General features: G+C 39.3%; 1 protein-coding gene across 1 annotated transcript; it reads right to left on the bottom strand.

Moving 5' to 3' along the window:
* Positions 1-112: 112 nt before the first annotated feature.
* Positions 113-19,950, bottom strand: hpdl (4-hydroxyphenylpyruvate dioxygenase-like). The gene is made up of 5 exons (XM_072239782.1): positions 19,156-19,950; positions 17,386-17,552; positions 12,023-12,174; positions 5,717-5,859; positions 113-1,786 (listed from the first exon to the last, which is right to left on the bottom strand). The coding sequence occupies exons 1-5, from the start codon at positions 19,770-19,772 to the stop codon at positions 1,582-1,584; spliced, it is 1,284 nt and encodes a 427-aa protein (XP_072095883.1). The 5' UTR covers positions 19,773-19,950; the 3' UTR covers positions 113-1,581.
* Positions 19,951-20,245: the final 295 nt, after the last annotated feature.

The following is a 20,245-nucleotide window of genomic DNA, read 5'->3' as shown; positions in this document are numbered from 1 at the left end:
GATCAAAAGTTCTTTAATCATTAGTCATATGAATTCACTCATCTATTTTTTGCCAAATGTGTTTATTTGATTAACAGATAATTAACAAAAATCTTATTAAAAAATCTGTGCAAGTAAACTGATATTTTGAGTGCAAATTATACAAAGTAAAAATATAATGAGTCACTAGGAAAACACGATTAAAACTAAGATACAAATTTCAAAAACTTATAAACAGTCAGTGATATACAGAGCTAAATAAAAACCCCTTCAGCTCAACTTGTCTATGCTAAGGTGTCTTCCTTCCTGAGATAGTCCCATTTGCAATTTGTTAGAACTGTTACAATCCAATAAAATGTGCAGCATACCATAACATATTCTTACTGATCTATCTTTAAACATTTTCAAGTTACAGAATTACAATGCCCTATTTAAAATATTTTTTAATTCAAACCAATTCATATTCAGTGCATTTCAAGATAAAGGGACTAAAATCAGGATGCACTAGCTATAATCCTCTGTCTTAAAGGCAAAGGCACATAGTGTTAGAAAAATGTTCTCCAAAAGGAAAAAATATGGTAAAATCAAATTACATCAATTTACAACAAAAATGATAAGCAAATTATAGTATGCATTTATTCAATATGCTTTCACTGATACAATCTGTAGTTTGATTCCAATTATAAAACCACAAAGTAAAAAAAAAAGGATTGTTTTATGTGCTGCTGTTGTGCAAACTGAAAAGCAGTTTTACCATCACTACATGGATAGAATTAATTTCATTTCAAACTTCTGCGAGGAAATGTACAAGAATTTTAAGGTACCTGTATACACGTTTACTTAATATTGGAGTGCAATTCCCCTTGCCTCTATTTCCAATTAAAACTGAAAATTCCACCAATGCAAATCTACTTATTTAAACTCATTAATCTGCAGATGTAACGGACTTGTATATCTGGACATGGAAGTTGACCCTATCGCACATCAATAAAACCCAGATTGATGTTGTGCCTTTCAGAACCCTGGATTTGCCCTCTGTTGCAAAGTATGGAAGAATGTTTATCGAGTCCGAATACACAAACATCAGGCAGTGAATAGGCCATACTAAATTGAAAGCAATATTAGTAAATCTTCTTTACCTGGCCACAGGGAAAGCTCTTCCTCTGAATTGACCGTGGCATCATTTGAATTGTACATTTTTCTTCCAAAATTTCATCTAAAGTATGGTATCTCTGGAAACCCAACCATTCCTCACTGTTCTGATTTATTCCTGAGGTTGATGAGCTTCTAACTAAATCTTTTGGAAGTGTGAAAAAGGAATGAACTTTGAAATTATACATCAAGATCAATTTGGAAATGTTACCAACATCAGTAGAAAAAAATTACAGAAATATTAACTTGAAATGGTTTAATTCCTAGAAATTGATTCACATTGCAATTTTTCATTTTGCAAAGACATATCTGAACTTGATATATATCTGTTACAGTACATTTATATTTAATATTTGGTACAATTGCATACTTCCGGAAAGCAGACCCTAGGAATTCAATGCCAAAAGGAGGATTGTGGTCTGATAGATTCCAACTGTCACTTGCAGACCTTCAACTTGAGAGCAAACCTGCATTCCCCATCAATATTCCCTTTGTGGTTTTATTCTCCTCATGCTGATCCATAGCTGTCTGAACAGATTTCCACAGTGCACGGATATTCCCATCTCCAAATCCGGAGGCACCTTTTCGCTCAACGAGTTCAAGAAAAAAAGTCTCTTCAGAAAATATTGGTTTTGTAAACATTTGCATGAGGTACCTACAACAAAGAAAATTTTGATCATAAATGTTCACAAAAAATACATTAAACTCAACTCTACATGCCAAATCAGAACCTGCCTTGTCTCTTGTAGCAAACAATTTTGCTAATTCTAAGAAGGAACTATAGAAGGGGGTCAAGTAAGTTGTGAGCACTGGACGAGAGCACAGAATTATAGGATCCACAAAACCAACAAGCAACATACATTGTTTGATAATCAAACTTCAAAAACCTAATTATTCATTCCAAGTTCTGAAACTAATACTAGGAGAAAATAGCAAGCCAGAGAAAGTTGTAAGGTCTCAGAATAACACAATTATAAATGAAATTAGAATGACAATCTCAGAAAGGGAATGGCACTTTAAAAAATAATTTAAATGTCTGAGCTATTTTGATGGTTTTTTAGGTGAATGCTTGAATGCAATTCTTAATACCCAAAACTTCTACCATGATGTAATAAAGGGTGACAAAGACTTTAAAATGGTGCTCGATACTAGTGCCCAAGTAATATACACTTATGCAGGAAGTATGCATTTGGAATCTAGCCATAGGAATCTTTGGGGGAAAAAAAAACCTTGCACAGATTGACAAAAACATAACAGGATCTTTAAGGTAGAGGAAAACATCTAGCGTGCTCACTTTCATATGTCATAGTTTTCTAAAATTAACACATTAAACTTCTCTCCTGATAATAAACTAACATTGAGGCATATCCTGCAGTGATACTTGCATAAATGCTGGCACTTCCAGCCTTTTCTTATCAATTTATAGCACTATGGCCCAAAATGCTTATTTGGGTTCCTATTGTTTCAGCAGAGAGTTTCTTTACACCATTAAGCACCCCACTGGCCTTTCCATTTCTGGAATTTCACAGCCACTGTCTCTGACAGAACTGACAAGTTGGTGCAGCTGATCTGAGGAATGGCACACAAAACAATAGATTTTCTGAAAGGACAGATACTTAACCAAGTTTGGAATCACTGTCATTTTGGTTTTTGCAACTACTTCTAACCTCGGTTGTTTATAAAATTTAATACAAAGCTATGGAATCTTGACTACACTTAAAGTAGCATCTAATACAAATGCTAGACAAAATAAAAGTTATGCATGCCTTAATAGTGCTGTTACAAAAAAAGTTTACAGGTTCAGATTGCCATTGGTTGCACTCTTCTGTTCCTATCAATGTTCCAGTGAGATGGTAGAACAACTTGTTCCTGAATCTGAGCCAACAATATTGAAAAGACCACAGACAGAAGCATCCTTAATGACAAACTAGGACCAGGCAGAGATCCATGAAGATATGGACTACAAACATCGCATAGCAAAACACACTGCACGTAGTTCAGAAACTTCAGAAAACATGTAGAAAACTTTAGAAATATTCCATTTAAAAAAGGAACGGTGAAGCAGCCTCAGCACCCCAGCAGCAAATGAAATAAAGTCCATATATTTTTTTAAAGCAGTACATTAACCTCATGAGAATTATGACTGAATTATTTTTATTATAAATACAGCACAATTTTGCTTTGATGTTTCACAGAGAATGTAACAAGTCTGAATTATGATTACCTTTAGATGCCAATATACTCAGGATTTAAGATACTGCAATCATACTAACAAGGTTTTCGGTTTCTATTTGCCCAGACACAAAAAGCATCACATGACACTGGAACTGATAGTAGACTGCATTTCAGTGACACGTCTTCGTGCAAAAGCAATAGCTTTTCCAAAAGCTACTGAATGTGCTGTAACAGTGCATTCAGTCCATAAATGTTTATTAGCAAGGAAGCTGAGGCAAGTTATGTTTGGTTTTGATGCAGGTTATAATTCTGAAAAGTTTTCTTTTTGTGTTTTTCCTAATCAATACAGGTCTTTACCAATTTACAAATGCGCCACTTAGGTTCCGGCTGAATGTACAAACAAGCACGGGTGATAGGCAGGGTGCATTTGCTGGCTGTTTGGAGGATGCAGGCATCTCTTCCCATGAGAAAACTATTTCTGGCCATATTTCCAAATCACAAACTGTTCCGGTTAGAACATTTCACAGGAGCAGCACCCTGCTGTAACTTTGGGAGGTTCTGTAATGTTTCACATCAGGGATGAAGGAGGTCACAATCTCAGAAAGGAAGTCATGCTTCAGTCTCAGATTCCGTTTGCTGACAGCTGGAGAATGTCCATCATGCTTGCTGCCATAACAACTTGCATTTCATACACATCTTTAATGTAATAAAATGGCTCACCTCACCTAAAAAGAACCATCATGCTTGATAAGTTACATTACACGCTGAAAGAGCTATTTTCGATAAGCACCTTAGAAGATGCAGACAGAATACCAGAAAAATTAAAGAGAATTTCAGAGCTTACAGAGTAGGTAGCAACAAAAATTTGATTTACAGAAAAATCAGACATACATATTTACTTATAGAGATATAACATGGAATAGACTCTTCCCGCCCTTCAAGCCATGCCGCCCAGCAATCCTGATTTAATCCTAGCCTAATCACAGGACAATTTACAAGGACCCATTAACTTAGCAACCTGTCGGTCTTTGGACTGTGGGAGGAACCTAGAGCACTCAGAAGAAACTCTCACAGCACATGGAGAACATACAAATTCCTTACAAGAAGCGGTGGGAACTGAACCCGGATCACCTGTTTTGTAAAGCATTCTGCTAATCACTACACTACCATGCCACCCCTCCTGCAGTACTCTACAATTAGGGAATCCTAAAGCAAGGGAAAGGTGACCCAATACAGTCCAAATTGTTACGGATATCTTTAAAGGCAACACGATTCACAACTTGGCAGTAATTAGAGCTCCGGTCTCACATCTCAAGACGCAGGTTTGGTCCTGACTGAGTGCTGACTGCATGAAGTCAGTACATTCTCCACATGACCATGTGGGTACTCCATATTCCTTCACACCTCCAAGGCATGCCTCCTATAAATAAAGTGCTAGTGTAAGTAAATGCAGACATCCCACCCTGCAAAAATTCATTTCAGGGAGGTAGCACCATCAATTTGCAGGAGACTCCAGGAACTTCTGGGAGAGGTGGGATGTCTGCAATAGAGTAGCTCCTTAGCAGCTAGCCAGCTAGTTTAAATAACGTTAGCTATGCTAATGAATGAATGACACCTGTTAAACTCACCTCAACATGTCTTTTACAGTCTTAACCCACCATGGGCAATACAGAAGTCACTGTTGCAAACAGTGCAGCGAGCAATACTGTCATTATTTTTGACCCCTATTAGGCAGGGGTACACTTTAGTGTAGTCTGGGGTGACGTACATTTTATATTTTCTTTCTTTTTTTGGAACTGACTGCCATGACTGACTGACTGCCATCACACACACACACACACACACACTCTCCCTCTCTCAAAAATTGATTTCCGGGACATTGTATATAATTTGTGGGCATCAGGGACAGGAGAGGTGGGATGTCTGGTAAATGTCAAAAAAAATCAATAAAAAAATGGAGGGAATTATTGGGTGTGGAAAGAACAAGTTTGGGTGGGGTGGGGTGGAGGGAGGAGGATTAATGCAAGATAAGGAGAGAGAATGGGATTAGTTAGATTGTTTTGTGGAGAGCAGATGGATCAAATGACCTCCTTCAATGTCAAAGTAAAGTAGAGCGAGATTTTCAAATCAAAACTTGCCAGGATGGTAAATATCACTGGTCAAAACCTGGAGGTGGATATTGAGTAATGACCAAGAATGCCCAAACACAATGTCCCTGCATACTTTCCTGAGAGACTTGTGGTGGTATTGAGCTATTCAGGTTACCCTGGTTGTGCTTTTCAGATCAAGATGTAAATCAGAAAGCAGTCAGCAAAAATATGATTATTTTATTCAAATATTTTCTTCAAATATTGTTCATGACAGTAAACGGACCAGAAAATTTTAAATATTGTCTCAAAAAACAACAAACCTATTTTTGTTATCATCTGGCCTGTGACATTCAGCTTCTTCTTTACAGTGCTCACCATCAACCTCCGAATCGAGGAGAATGCCATATTGTGAAAGCAACTCTGGATCTTCTCCTACTTTCATGATCTCTTGCTGTTTGTCAATCTGTAAAAAGAACATGACAAAGGCAAAAGAATTTAGTGCAAATTTGGTCTACCCAAATAGGATATTAAACTTTTAATACCTTATAATTAAAATATCTAGATATAAAAAACAATTGCAAAATGTAATTAAACACTAGTGGAGAAAGTGACTTTATTCAGTAATTTATGTCTTTCAGAAACAACTACTGTAAATTATTTTGCAATTAAGGCCCAGTATCTAAAGCAATAACTGGTCACTATTCAGAGGGGGAAAATATTAAGAAACGGTAAATGCAATGTAGATTAAATAGAATCATTGAGTCTATTTTTAATTTCACTAATTTTAAGAGGCACAGAAGTTTATGGCCAATAAATTGTCTGTGGTGATTAGCTTTATACTGACAACCACTGTGCATACCAAGTGACAGCACATTGCACACATTCCTCCTGATCAAAAATGATTTAATTGTTAATTGTGTAAAAATAATCCAGGTCAGAATTTTCCGATCAACAGCAACAGAATGATACTATCACCTTAGGGATTTTTGAGCAGCCAAGTATTTAAGCTTAATTTTCAGCACAACTAACTCTACAAAGGATCTATGATGTGTACAAGGATGAAAAGTGATAGTTAGCTCTTCATTCAGACTGCAAATTCCTTTCCCAAGCCATGTAGTTCAAGGAAAATGGGCAAAAAGCCTGTTTAAAAAAACAATAATTTAATTTTCATTAAAACTTCTGGAATTATGTATTTGTATAAACCTGGTCTGTCCCTGACTTCAACAATCATGAAGTGCCTTGAATGGCTGGTAATGGATCATACAAAATCCCACCTTCCAGTTACATTGGACCCTTTCCAGTTGGCCTGCTGCTTCATCCACTGATGGTATAGCCTCGGCCCTCCACCCGGTCCTCTCCCACCTAGGAAATGATGCTGCAGACACCAGGATATGGGTCATCGGCTTCAGCTTGGCATTTAGCACCATCGTCCCTGAGAGTCTGGTAGATAAACTGTCCCAACAGCCCTTTTAGTAACTGGATCTTGGACCTCTTGATGGAAAGACCCCAGTTAGTCTTAGTTGGCAGCAACAGCTCAAGCTCCATCATGCAGGTCACTGGTGCCCCACATCCCCCCTATCACCCCAGGGCTGTGTGCTCAGCAAGTTGCTGACTCGTGACTGCATGACTGATCCAGCTCAAACCTGGAACTGTGCAGCGCTGGATTAGTGACTTTGCTGAATCACAGGTTGTTAGGTTAGGATTAAGTAAATACACACATCTAACTCACCCTACCTGTAAAGTATCCTGTAAATAGAATTAAGTTGGATAATAATTAAAAAGAAACTACAAATGAAAAGTAAAATTGGTTGAAGTACAGCACAGGCAAAATACCTTAAGACTAACAAGTTACACTTGAGTGTTCCTGCAGTGTTAAGAGCAGCCAAACATTGATAGGTTGAGAGGGTGAACAGCTTTAAGTTCCTCAGCATACACCAAGATCTCACGTGGTCTGTACATACCGGCTGTGTGGTGAAAAAAGCACAGCAGCACCTCTTTCACCTCAGTCAGTTGAAGTAGTTTGATATGAGCCCCCAAATCCTCAGAACTTTCTACAGGGACACGATTGAGAGCATCCTGACTGGACTGTATCACTGCCTGGTAGGGGAACTGTACTTTCCTCAATTGCAGAACTCTGCAAAGAGTGGTGCGGACAGCCCAGCACATCTGTAGATTTGAACCTCCCACTATTCAGGACATTTACAAAGACAGATGTGTAAAAGAGGCCCGAAGGATCACTGGGGACCCGAGTCACTCCAACCATAAACTGTTTCAGCTGCTACCACCTGCAGCACAAAAGCCAGGACCAACAGGCTCTGAGACAGCTTCTTCCACCAGGCCATTAGACTGATTAATTCATGCTGATACAATTGCATTTCTATGTTATACTGACTGTTCTGTTGTACATACCCTATTTTATTATAAATTACTATAATGGAGACGTAATGTAAAGATTTTTGCTCCTCATCTATATGAAGGATGCTAGTAATAAAGTCAATTCAATGATCTTTTGCTGCTTTATAATCTGTTGGTGATTCTGCATCCTCTGTAGAGTGTCTGTCTTGAGTACAGCAATGTATGCTGTTAGCACTTTACACCACGAGAAGCACTTCCTTTATTCAATGAACACATGAATGGGGATAGATAAGCACAGGTTATATAAAAAAACTAAATGCAGAATAATAGAGGAATGACTTGCTTCTTTTAAAGACCATGCCAACAGCTAATTCTGGTAATGGCATCAACCAAAATAGTAGCGGCAGTTTGGCGCAGAAGCACAGGGAATTTGAAATTAGGCTGGCAAAAATCATGTCTGAACCAGTGGTAAAACCGGATGACTGATTGCCAGATTCAAGGTGGTCGACCTGTACCTAGTTGCATCTATTTCAATGCAGGGAGTATTGTGTGCAAGGTACATGAGCAGAGAGTATGGTCAGCATGCAGAGTTATGGTATTGTAGCCATCAGTGAGACTTGGTTAGAGAAGGGGCAGGACTGGTTGGAGTACTCTGCAGATGCAGGAGAAGCTTTCCTGCGCAGGTCTGCCAGACAGCCTTAAAGAGCAGCAATTTTTTTCAGCAGGTTGTTGATCGGAGTACTGCGCAGCCGCAGGAGAAGTGTTCCCATGCAACTCTGGCGAAGAGCTTTAAAAATCCAATTTCCATAAAAGAGGTACTGTCGAGCAGAGCAGTCATCACAGGAGCAGTCTTGAGTCAGAGTGGCAAGGCCTTGGCTCAACAGACGGAGGCAAGGCAAGTAGGCATGTTCATTCTTATTTCTTATTTAACTCAAGGAAATAGGGGGCTATGTCTACAGGGCCAGTGTTTTGTTCTGGGTGTCAAATGCGGGATTTCCGAGACTACCAGCCTCCCCGATGACCATGTCTGCACCACGTGCATCAAGATGCAGCTCCTAACAGACTGTGTTAACAAACTGGAGCTGCAGCTCGATGACCTTCAGCTTGCTAGGGAAAGTGATGAGGTGACAGGAGCTACAAAGAGGTAGTTACCTCAAGGCTACAGGAGACAGATAAATCGCTGACCGTCAGGAGAGGGGAGGAAGGACGTCAGATAGTGGAGAGCACCCCTGTGGCCATTCCCCATAACAATAAGTACTCCACTTTGTGTACTGTTGGGAAGATGACCTACCTGGGTGAAGCAACAGTGGCCGTGGCTCGGGCACTGAGTCTGGCCTTGTGGCTCAGAAGGGTAGGGAACTGAACAGGATGGCAGCACTAATAGGGGACTCTATAGTTATGGGGACAGATGGTGATACTGTGGACATGAAAAACACAGATGTCAGTTTGCTTCCCAGGTGCCAGGATCCGTGATGTTTCTGAACGCATCCAAAATATCCTGAAAAGGGAGGCCAGGTTATAGTACATATTGTTACCAACGACTCAGGTAGAAGGAAAAAAAGGGGAGCGGTCCTTATATTAAAAAAAAAAAAAAAAAAAAAATGCAGGGAGTTTGTTAGGAAGTGAGAAGCAGGACCTCAAGAGTAGTAATCTCAGGGTTGCTACCTGTGCCACACAACAGTGAGGATAGGAATAGAAGGAGGTTGCAGATAAATGCATCGCTGAAGAATTGGGACAGGGATTCAGATTTCTGGTTAGTTGGAACCTCTCTTGGGGCAGGTGTGACCTATAAAAAAAGGGTAATGTCGCAATTGTAATGGGGACTTCAACATGCAAGGGGATTGGGAAAATCAGGTTGGTGTTAGATCGCAGAGAGGGAGTTTGTTGAATGCCTACGAGATGGCTTTTTAAGAACAGCTTGTGCTCGAGCCTATCTGGGGAAAGGTCATCTTAGATTGTGTGTTGTGTAATAACCCAGGTCTTATCAGGGAGTTTAATGTAAAGGAACCCTTACGAGACAGTGATCACACAATGATTGAATTCATACTGCAATTTGAGAGGGAGAAGCACAAGTCATATGGGCCAGTACTGCAATGGAATAAAGGGAACGATAGAGGTGAGAGAGGAGCTTGCGCAGATTGATTGGAGGAAGATATTGGCAGGGATGATGGCAGAACAGAGGTGGCTGAAGTTTCTGGAAATACTTCACTAGGCACAGGATAGATATGTCCCACAGAAGTAGTTGCTCTCAAATGGCAGGGGTAGGCAACTATGGCTGACAAGGGAAGTTAAGGACATTATTAAAGCCAAAGACAGGGCATATAAAGTATCAAAAGTAAGTGGCATATTGAGTGATTGGGAAGCTTTTGAAATCCAACAAAAGGCAACTAAAAAAGCATGAGGGGAAAGATGAGATATGAGGGAAAACTACGCAGTAATATAAAGCAGGATACTAAAAGTTTTTTCAGTTATATAAAGAGTAAAGGGAGGTAAGAATTGCTATTGGACCACTGGAAAATGATGCAGGTGGTGTTCCTCAGTGGTCAGTATTAGGACTGCTACTTTTCACATTGTTTGTCAATAATTTGGATAACGGAATTGGTGGCTTTGTGGCAAAGTTTGCGGATGACATGAAGTTAGGTGGAGGGATAGGTAGTGCTGAAGAAGCAATGCAATTGCAGCAGGACTTAGGCAAATTGGAAGAATGGGCAAAAAAAGTGGCAGATGCAATACAGTGTTGAGAAATACAAACCCCATTTCCAGAAAAGTTGGGATATTTTCCAAAATGCAATAAAAACAAAAATTTGTGATATGTTAATTCACGTGTACCTTTATTTAACTGACAAAAGTACAAAGAAAAGTTTTTCAATAGTTTTACTGACCAACTTAATTGTATTTTGTAAACATACACAAATTTAGAATTTGATGGCGGCAACACCCTCAACAAAAGTTGGGACAGAGTTAAAATAAGATCGAAAAGTGCACAGAATATTCAAGTAACACTGGTTTGGAAGACTCCACATTAAGCAGATGAGGTATCATGACTGGGTATAAAAGTAGCGTCCATCAAAGGCTCAGTCTTTGCAAGCAAGGATGGGTCGTGGCTCACCCCTTTGTGCGAAAATTCCTGAGTGAATTGTTAGTCAGTTCAAAAGGAACATTTCTCAACGCAAGATTGCAGAGAATTTAGGTCTTTCAACATCTACAGTACATAATATTGTGAAAAGATTCAGAGAATTCAGAGACATCTCAGTGCGTAAAGGGCAAGGTCGGAAACCACTGTTGAATGCACGTAATCTTCGAGCTCTCAGGCAGCACTGCCTAAGAAACCGTCATGCTACTGTGACTGGAAACCGAAGAAATCCCACGCATGCAACGGGGAAGACGTCACCTGTAAGGCTGTATGTCGGAACTGAACTCCGAATTACAACACCCTGAGCTATAATAGCGGCACGCTAACTGCTTCAGAGGATTCTTTCAAGGAATCAAACATAGCAAGGAACATGATATTTTAGATCCTATCTTGTACAAGGCAGGTAAAAACAATAACAACTCATTTTAACTAAGATTTTATTAAATGTGGAGAATTAACTAACTCTTAGAAAATCAAACTATGTTAACCTTTACTGCAAAAGTACATGAAGAAAGTCTTGCTACAATCATACAAGCAAGACCATTTCTGAAATCATGTTTGCAGTTTTGACTTTCATGAATAAGAAAGTATGCACCTTACTGCAACAAAGATTAACGATGCATTCCTAACATGAAAAGATTACCTCGAAGAGTGATTAAGACAAATTGGCCTATATTCTCAACAGCTTGTATGAACTCACCGAAATATAGGAGTTTCCATGGAGGCTTAACATGGTGGATGCTGTGAGGCTAAAGGCCCTAGAACTAGACTGTAATTGGGTAAAAGGGGTTACATACAAAGCACATTCTTACCAAAATTCATATATCAATGTCATAATAGCCAGAGATATGGAAACGCAGAGATTTCTTCAGAACAATGCAGTTCTAAAGACAGGTTTGAAAAATTCTTCCTTCAATCCAACAATTTATTTAAAAAAGTTGGAAGATCATAAATGATACCTACTCAAGAATTATGCTGAACATACTGCAAAACTGTTGATGTTTGACTGATTCTTCAAGATAAAGAAAAGCACAAACTTAACCTTAAATATTAGAAGAAACTATCTTATATTACCTTTTGAGATATTGTATTTTTATTTCTTTTGAAAACTATTTAAATTGTTCAGTCAGTACTATACCTCTGTGTAATATGTAGCAGGAGGGGTAAAAAATTGAACCCCGGCGTCTACAAGAGATTTGCAGGTAGAAACTATGTCACTGGTGTACAATCCCACATGCTGTATTCCTGCTCCACGGTGCTCCTCCAGAAATGTGTCAACTTGGTTTTTACCTAAGCACATACACAAATTATTTGTTAAAATATCTAATAATTCACTTCAATTTTAAACAGAGTGTCAGGCCAGAACATTAGTTGGTTGTGATTAAAATTTTAATTTAGTTTAACAATATTTAATTTTCCAGCTTATTTAAATAGCAAGATACAAAAGAGAGCAAATATCATCTAGGCAATTTGGAGGAATGAGGGAGAATGGCTAACTAACTGGAATGACAAAGAAGTTACAGAATAAAATTGAATCAATATCTATTACAATCCTTTAAGAAATTTAATCTCTTCTCATTACACAACATTGTAATCCAATGTAGACTTGTCCCCAAATGAGTTATCAACATAATTTAGAAAACTGTTAAATACACTTGAAACTACACCAATAAAGTTTGCTTAATTTATAGGAAGACAAAAAAAAAACTATAACATTGCCCAAATCTTGGTATATGTTTAAGTTTGAGATTCATACCGTTCCAGCAAAGTATGATCACCAGTAAATACTCGGTTAACAAAACCATGAGTTTTATACTTCATTACTTATCCATGCACATAATAAGTACACCGTCTGATTTACTATTTCCTTCTGTTGTCACTTTCAAGGTTACATCACCACAATTTCCATTTTTGCCCATGGCATGCTGGATGATTTCAAGCCCAACCTTGGAAATTATGCAACCAATTCTTTGTACTAATACCCTAGTTCAAACCCATTTATCTTTGTGCAGAATTTCTCATTTGTGCAGTTAGTTCATCTTGTGAAATACTATCATGTTTAATAATGTAAATTTAAATGAATGTCCCCTTTTAATGTATTAAAATAATTTACCTTGATATGCATTACTTCTCATTACACTAGCAGTACAACACAAGGTTATGAAAAGCAATAAGCAAATTTGTTGAGATCAAACTAGCCCACTATCAGGATCATATTAAGAAAATATTTGTATAATTTAAAGCAGAAATGTCCAAGATCTTTCACAGTGATCACACTCAGTGTCTTTACAAAGCAGGAAGTATCTGAATATTAATTCCTAATGTGAGGTTACAGAGCCATCATTCAACAAATCAATATAGTGTCTATAAAAAGTATTCACCCTTCCTTTGACAGTTTTCATGTTTTATTGTTTTACATTAACTTCACATGGTAGTTAATTTGTCTTTTTTTGGCACTGATCAACAGAAAAAAAAACTCTCCGATGTCAAAGTGAAAACAGATCTCTACAAGGTTATCTAATTACAAAAATATAACAAAATAATTGATTGTATAAGTACTGACCCCCTTTACTATGACACCAAATCATCACTGGTGCAACCAATTGGTTTTACAAACCACGTAATTAGTTAAATGGAGATCTGTGTGTAGTCAAGGTGTTTCAAACTCCACGAAAAGGTTACTAAAAAGCACAAGTCAGGAGATGGACACAAGAAAATTTCCAAGTCACTGAATATCCCTTGGGGTACAGTTAAGTCAACATCAAGAAATGAAAAGAATATGGCACAGCTGTAAACCTGCCGAGAGCTGGCCATCCTCGAAAACTGAGTGACTGTGCAGGTAGGGGACTAGTGAGGAAGGCCACTAACAGCCTTACGACAACTCTGGAATTACAAGCTGCAGTGGCTAAGAATGAACAGACCAGTCACAATGTTATGGGAGAGTAACAAAGAGAAAGCCACTGTTGGGAAAAAAAACTCACATGAAATCTCAGCTAGAGTTTGCCAGAAGGCACATGGGAGACTCTGAAGTCAGCTAGAAGATTCTATGGTCTGATGAAACCAAATTTGGGCTTCTTGGCCAAACTAAACACTATGTTTAGTGTAAATAAAACAAAACACCATCAAAAACACACCATCCCTATCCTGAAGCATGGCGGTGGCTGCATCATGCCATGGGGATGCTTCACTGTAGCAGGTTCTAGAAGGCTTGTGAAAGTAGAGGGTAAAAATGAATGCAGTAAAATACAGAGAAATCCTGGAGGAAAACCTGAAGCAGTCTGCAAGGGAACTGCAACTTGGGAGATGTGTTTTCCAGCAAGAAAATGACCAAGCATAAAACCAAAGTTACACAGGAATGACTTAAAATCAATGTCCTGGAGTGACCAAGTCAGAGCTCAGACATTAATCCAATTGGGAATTTGGGGCTGTTCACTCATGATCCCCATGCAATCTGACAGAACTTGAGCAGTTTGGTAAATAGGGAAAAATTGCAGTGTTCAGATGTGCAAAGCTGATAAAGACCTATCCACATAGACTCAAGGCTGTAATTGCCGCCAAAAGTGCATCTGCTAAATACTGGCTTGAAGGGGATGAGTAATTATGCAATTATTTTGTGTTTAATAATTGTAATACATTCAGGCCAATTTGTGGAAATTTGTTTTCACTTTGACACGAGTCTTTTCTGTTGATCAGTGACAAAAAAGCCAAATTAAATCCATTGTGATTCAATGTTGTAAAGCAATAAACATGAAAACTTCCAAGGGGGTGGGGGAGTGAATACTTTTTATAGGCACTGTAGTTCATTCAAGGTGATACTCAGCTATTATGATCTAAATGTGTTATCTCAAAATGATTAAGTGCCATCCCTGCTCAAACCCCAGAAACCTTCTCTAAGCAAGTTACCCAAAGGTCATGAACAAAAAAAGGTCGGGGAAAACAAGAATAAATATTTAAATTACTTATCATCTCCTTCAAATTGTTGTTCAGCATAAGTCAAGAATTGTTGTTCTATAAGGAAAAGGAATATGGACTTCTCCTGCAAAAAATATTTGGAACAAGATCGCAACAGCCTTACAATGTAGCCACCAATCAGTTAGACAGTCATCCAGGTTATGATAAGGCTCAGCTTGTATCCATACCCGTGCATCAGCAGAGGAGTCTCCCAGAAATTAGATATTTGCATGTTTATAAAGCTAATTTTCTGGAAGTTTATTTATTGTTTGGCAGCCAGGCATCTGTGATACAAATGGAATCTAACCACAATAGCAGGTCACAGCAAGTGTATAATACTGAGATTCCACCTCCTCACTTTCCCCACCAAAGCACAAGTCAGCAGCATGAAAGAATACACTCCATCACTGAGTGTTATCCTCACTACACTCATACAAGAAGCAACACTCCACCACCATTCAGAGTAAAGTAATCCACTCCAACAGTTCTTAAACTACCTGCTTAAAAATATTTTTCCATCACCATAGGCACACAATGGCTTCACTATGAGCTACCAGCAATGTTAACCAAGGGTCCCTTGACCATATTCCTGAACATCAAGGCCAGGTGGTACAAGGGCACACCGTCACACTAAAAACACCCTGACGTGTACACATTTTACCATTCCCTTCATCAGCACTACGCTTAACCTCTAAAATTCCCTACCCAAGAGTAACGCAAATGTGTTCTCAATGCAACAAGCATGTTTCTTGTCCTGCTTGTCAGTCTGAAGTACATTCTAAGTTTACTTTGTACAATCATTTAACACTAAGGTAATAATCACTGTACTAGCATTTTCCCTGCCATCTCTCTGGTATTCTCTCACCTCCAGATTTTAAAGCACAGTAATAATGGGATAAAGTATATAAAGCAAATCCTCACCAGAACCACTATGGAGGTGCATGTCCAAAAGTTGGATTATGCCAATGTGACTATTACTCTTCAGAAAACAACAATGCTAATACACAGTCTCTTGTAAGGATGATTTGCAGTAAATTTTCAAATTACTAATTGAAACGAAGACAATCCACTCCAAGGCCTGAAAGCATGAAACTCGGCCTCATTCCAGTACAGACATAATCAGTGCTATTTATTATCAAGAGAAGTAACATTGCTGTTCTTAATAATGTTTATCCTTCATGGACACACAAAAAACAGTAGACTGGTTTATAATTTAATCTCAAATACTTAAAGTTCAATAATATGTTTGCACAAATTAACTGCCAAGTGATAATCACTGCCAAATTTGAAGCAAACTAAACACAGAAGTAGATGTTTAATTCTTCTTTAAGCCCATTTCAAATTCTATTCTGTTATTCTTTCATAAGACAAACTTTTTCCTCCTGAAATGCCAAATATATCCTTTAGTATTAACTTTGTCGTACTAAGGTCTGATTTGTAAATGCACATTGCCTGGCCAATGTTTAAAACCTCAGAACCTCAAAACCTACACTGGCTCCCGAACCTGACTGTTTCCAGCAGCTTCCATTTTAATTCCAGGTTTTTAGCCTCTAAATTTTCAGTTTTCATTACAGTTATCAGATCAGCAGGGTAGATACTCAATGAACATTTCCCATTATTAATAATTCCTTAGCAAATGGAGCAGTCCATACTTGCGTGTAATAAGACCTAGATAGCACTTCCGTATGCACTGATACTGACAACTAACAACTACACCAATTCTTAGGTTAAGTGACTGGCAAAAGGTTGGCAGATGGAGTAAAACTTGCAGAGAGTGCGGTTACCACTTTGGGAGGAGTAAAAAAAACAGTAAAGTGTTGCTTACATGTGAAGAACACAATGTTGCCAACAGGGGATCTCATACACAGTACTTATTATTACAGATGTACAGCAAATGCTTATATTAAGAAAAAACTGGATCTTGGCTTTTATTGTCAAAGTTGATACACCTTCCTACAACAGTAGAGAACATTAATGAGTTTACGTGTCCTGCAAATAGATTTGATTCCATTAGTTAAGGAGGAGTGTACTTACAATGGAGGCAGTTCCCATCCATTCTCTACGTTAAAAAAAAACCCTCACCTTACCTTTAAACTTCCCTCAAAATTGAGTCACTATCCTTTCAAGGACACAGGATTGGGTGACAAATGCCTACCTTGATAGGAATGTTATGCTCTAAGAACACCAAGAAATGAAGAAAGGAATAGTTTGAGAACCATTGAACTAAAGATGAAATTGGAAGAACTTCTATCCACAGAGCAATTATAATCTGGCTGGTGGCACCTTATAGGGTGACAGATGCAGCTTAGATTGTGATCATCTGTTTACTATTTAATAGGGAAAAGATGCAAATGTGATTAACTAGTTACAGACAAAATTGACATGACACCTTGATGAGAAGGACTCCCAGTGATTTTATTGTTAAAATATTTGGCCATCATTGGAGATATTACATGGAGAAATATCTGAAACTATGCATACATAAAATGCAGCTTCATTTAATTTTTTTTAAAATGAAGTGACATTTTGCCATAGTAATGTTTGTTGTACCTTGACAGGGTAAGGACTCAGCAATCACAAACTTGCAGTCCGTTTTCTTTTCTTCATTTGTAGAGATTGACATACCAACTTCACTGCATTTCCAATATTCCATAGCAGTCAAGCGCAATCCAATGTCATTCCCTTGAATGACATAACCATTGTCTACACTTTCATTTCTAGAAAAATAAAATGTTTGACACTATTACAATTCAAATTATCCTAATGGAGACAAGGGAGCACACAGAAGCGTGATATACCAGCTAGTTGAGTGATGTCATAGTAACAACCTTGCACTCAACACCAGTAAGACTGAAGAGCTGATTGTGAACTTCAGAAGATAGGACGAGGGATCACAAACCATTCTTCAGAGGAATCAGAAGTGGAGAGTGAGCAATTTAAAGTTCCTGGGTGTCAAGATCTGAGGATCTAACCTGGTTTCCAGCATATCAGTGCAGCTATAAAAAGACAGAAGCTATATTTCATTAGGAGTCTGAGAAGATTTCGTTTGTCACGTAAGACACTCTAAAACTTCTACTGATGTACTGTGAAGAGCATTCTCATAGGCTGCAGCACTGTCTGGTTCAGGGCAGCTACTGCAGAGGTTCAAAAGCTACAAAAAGTTGTACAATTAGTCAGCTCCATCTGGGTACTAGCTTCAGTAGTATCCAAGAAGCAGTGCCTCATAAAGGTGATGTCCATCATTAAGGACACTCATCAGTCAGGACATGCCCTCTTCTCATTGTTACTGTCAGGAAGGAGGTACAGAAGCATGAAGGCACATACTCAGAAATAGGTACAGCTTCCTTCCCTTTGCCATCTGATTCCTAAATGGGCAATGAACCATGAACACTACCTCACTTATTATTTCTATTTTCCCACTATCTTTAATTTAACTAGTAAATACATATCTACATCCTGTAATTGATTTACTTATTTTTTCCCAGATCATGTATTACATTGTACTGCTGCCACTAAGTTAAAAATTTCACAACATATGCCAGTGATATGAAATCTGATTCTAATGTAAGATTGCCAAAGCATTAATGTTAAGTTGGTTAGTCCGAAAAAAACACTATTAAAATCAATTCTTAACTGTAAAAGTTGAACCTTCAGCAAATATTTGTATCTATAATGTAAAAATGTCTATTACATAGTGCCTGGAAGAAGCAGATTAACAAAAACAGAAAATAAAAAGATAATAAAACACACCATGGAGAGGAAACAGGTTTGAGTTCATAAAAATGGACAAAAAATTCTTGGCAACACAAACTAGTAGATGTTGAACACAAGTCTTACAGTCTTAATTGTGTCTTACATTAGTACATTGTGCATTATAGAGGTCCTGAGGAAAAGTCACACCAGAAACATTAACTCCATTTCTAACTCAACTATTTGTGTGAATGGTCCCAACGTTAGCGCTTTGTTTTTGTTGAACTTCAGATTTTCAGCACCTATGGTGCATTCTGCATTTGATGTTTATAATTTGTGAAAAGTCCTGCAGGGTATCATTACTGTTTACAGAATAAACACCAGCACCAAAATTATTGCTCTGACAACCTTGTAAGGTTCCAGAGAGACATAACAAAGACTTTAACGTCAGGACACACTTGTAAGCCAAAAGTGAATTCTTAAATGCCAGCGGATGGATCGGTTGTTATAAAACAACAGCATCATATTCCCTTCACCGCCATCGCTACATTTCCAAGTAACTTATAAAGTCACAAGAGGAAGGATGGAAATCTTTGCGTTTTTATTTAAAGCGCCTCCATCGGCACTCACCGGTTAATGAGGAAGCGCTGGAAGCCGAAGCACCTCCGGTACCAGTCCATGATGTAGTTGCAGTGCCCTTGAGGGCACGCATAGGTAATGTGATCAAAATGAGTGATTGTCACCGGATCGCCGTCCTGCTCCCAAGCCAAGACCGCAGCCGCAGGACCCGGTCCGAAACCGGGTAGAAAGTCTCCGAAGTAGTTGCTGCGGTCGATGAGAGTGTGGCGGACATCACCCACCACCGACCCCAGCACAGAGTAAGTGACCGAACCCAGCTCGTCCTCCACGGGGCTCGGTGGCACTAAAACCCGGCAGCCGAGGCGGCTCAAGCTGAGCGTCGCCCGCTCCACGTCCCTCACCTCGAAGGACACGTTGCAAGCGGTGTCCACCACATGCGCCGGAGCCGCGTCGTACAGAAAGCTCTGCGGCCCCGAGCACCGGCCGCCCGCGCTCTCGTTAACGATGAACACGGCGGAGCCTTTCCTGAGCAGCGACTGCCTAACACTCGGCGTCTGCCGGCTGCCGCACAGCTGGAAGCCGAACGCCCGCACCAAGTAGCGGACCAGGCGCTCGCTGTCGCTGACATGGAAAGCAAGGTGACTCAGCCGCTGCACCGGGGCCGCCATTAACAAGCATGGAGAGTCACAGGGACGGAGTGAGCGGGATATTGAGTCAAGGAAACTAATGAATTAGCAAATGGTGGGAATCTGAAAATAATACAGCGGAGACCGGGAATACGCTACTGACCAGGCCGCGTCTGTGGGAACAGAAATCGGAACACGCCGCAGCGCCGACCTCTCGTCAGGACACGTGTGGAGGCGGAGCTCACGTTTGGCCGAGCCCATTGGTCAGCGCTCACATGAGGCACAAGCCCATTGGTCAGCACAAGCCCTATTGGTCGGAGCTCACATGAGGGCGGATTACTTACTCCGAGCCGGCAGGCGGGCTCGAGGAAACAGTTGATACTTCGGGCCGGGACTTTTCATCAGTTTATTCCCCTTTATAGATGCCGCCTCAGTTTCTAAGGTCCGCGAGCGTTTTTTGTGCGTTACTCAAGATCGCCAGCATCTGTAGAATTTCTCGCTGTTTCTGGCTTGGG

This window comes from Mobula birostris, chromosome 21 (genome assembly GCF_030028105.1).
Source record: "Mobula birostris isolate sMobBir1 chromosome 21, sMobBir1.hap1, whole genome shotgun sequence".
Taxonomy (NCBI): Eukaryota; Metazoa; Chordata; class Chondrichthyes; order Myliobatiformes; family Myliobatidae; genus Mobula; species Mobula birostris.
Note: the sequence above shows the minus strand (reverse complement) of the source record. Positions and strands in the feature narration are given on the sequence as shown.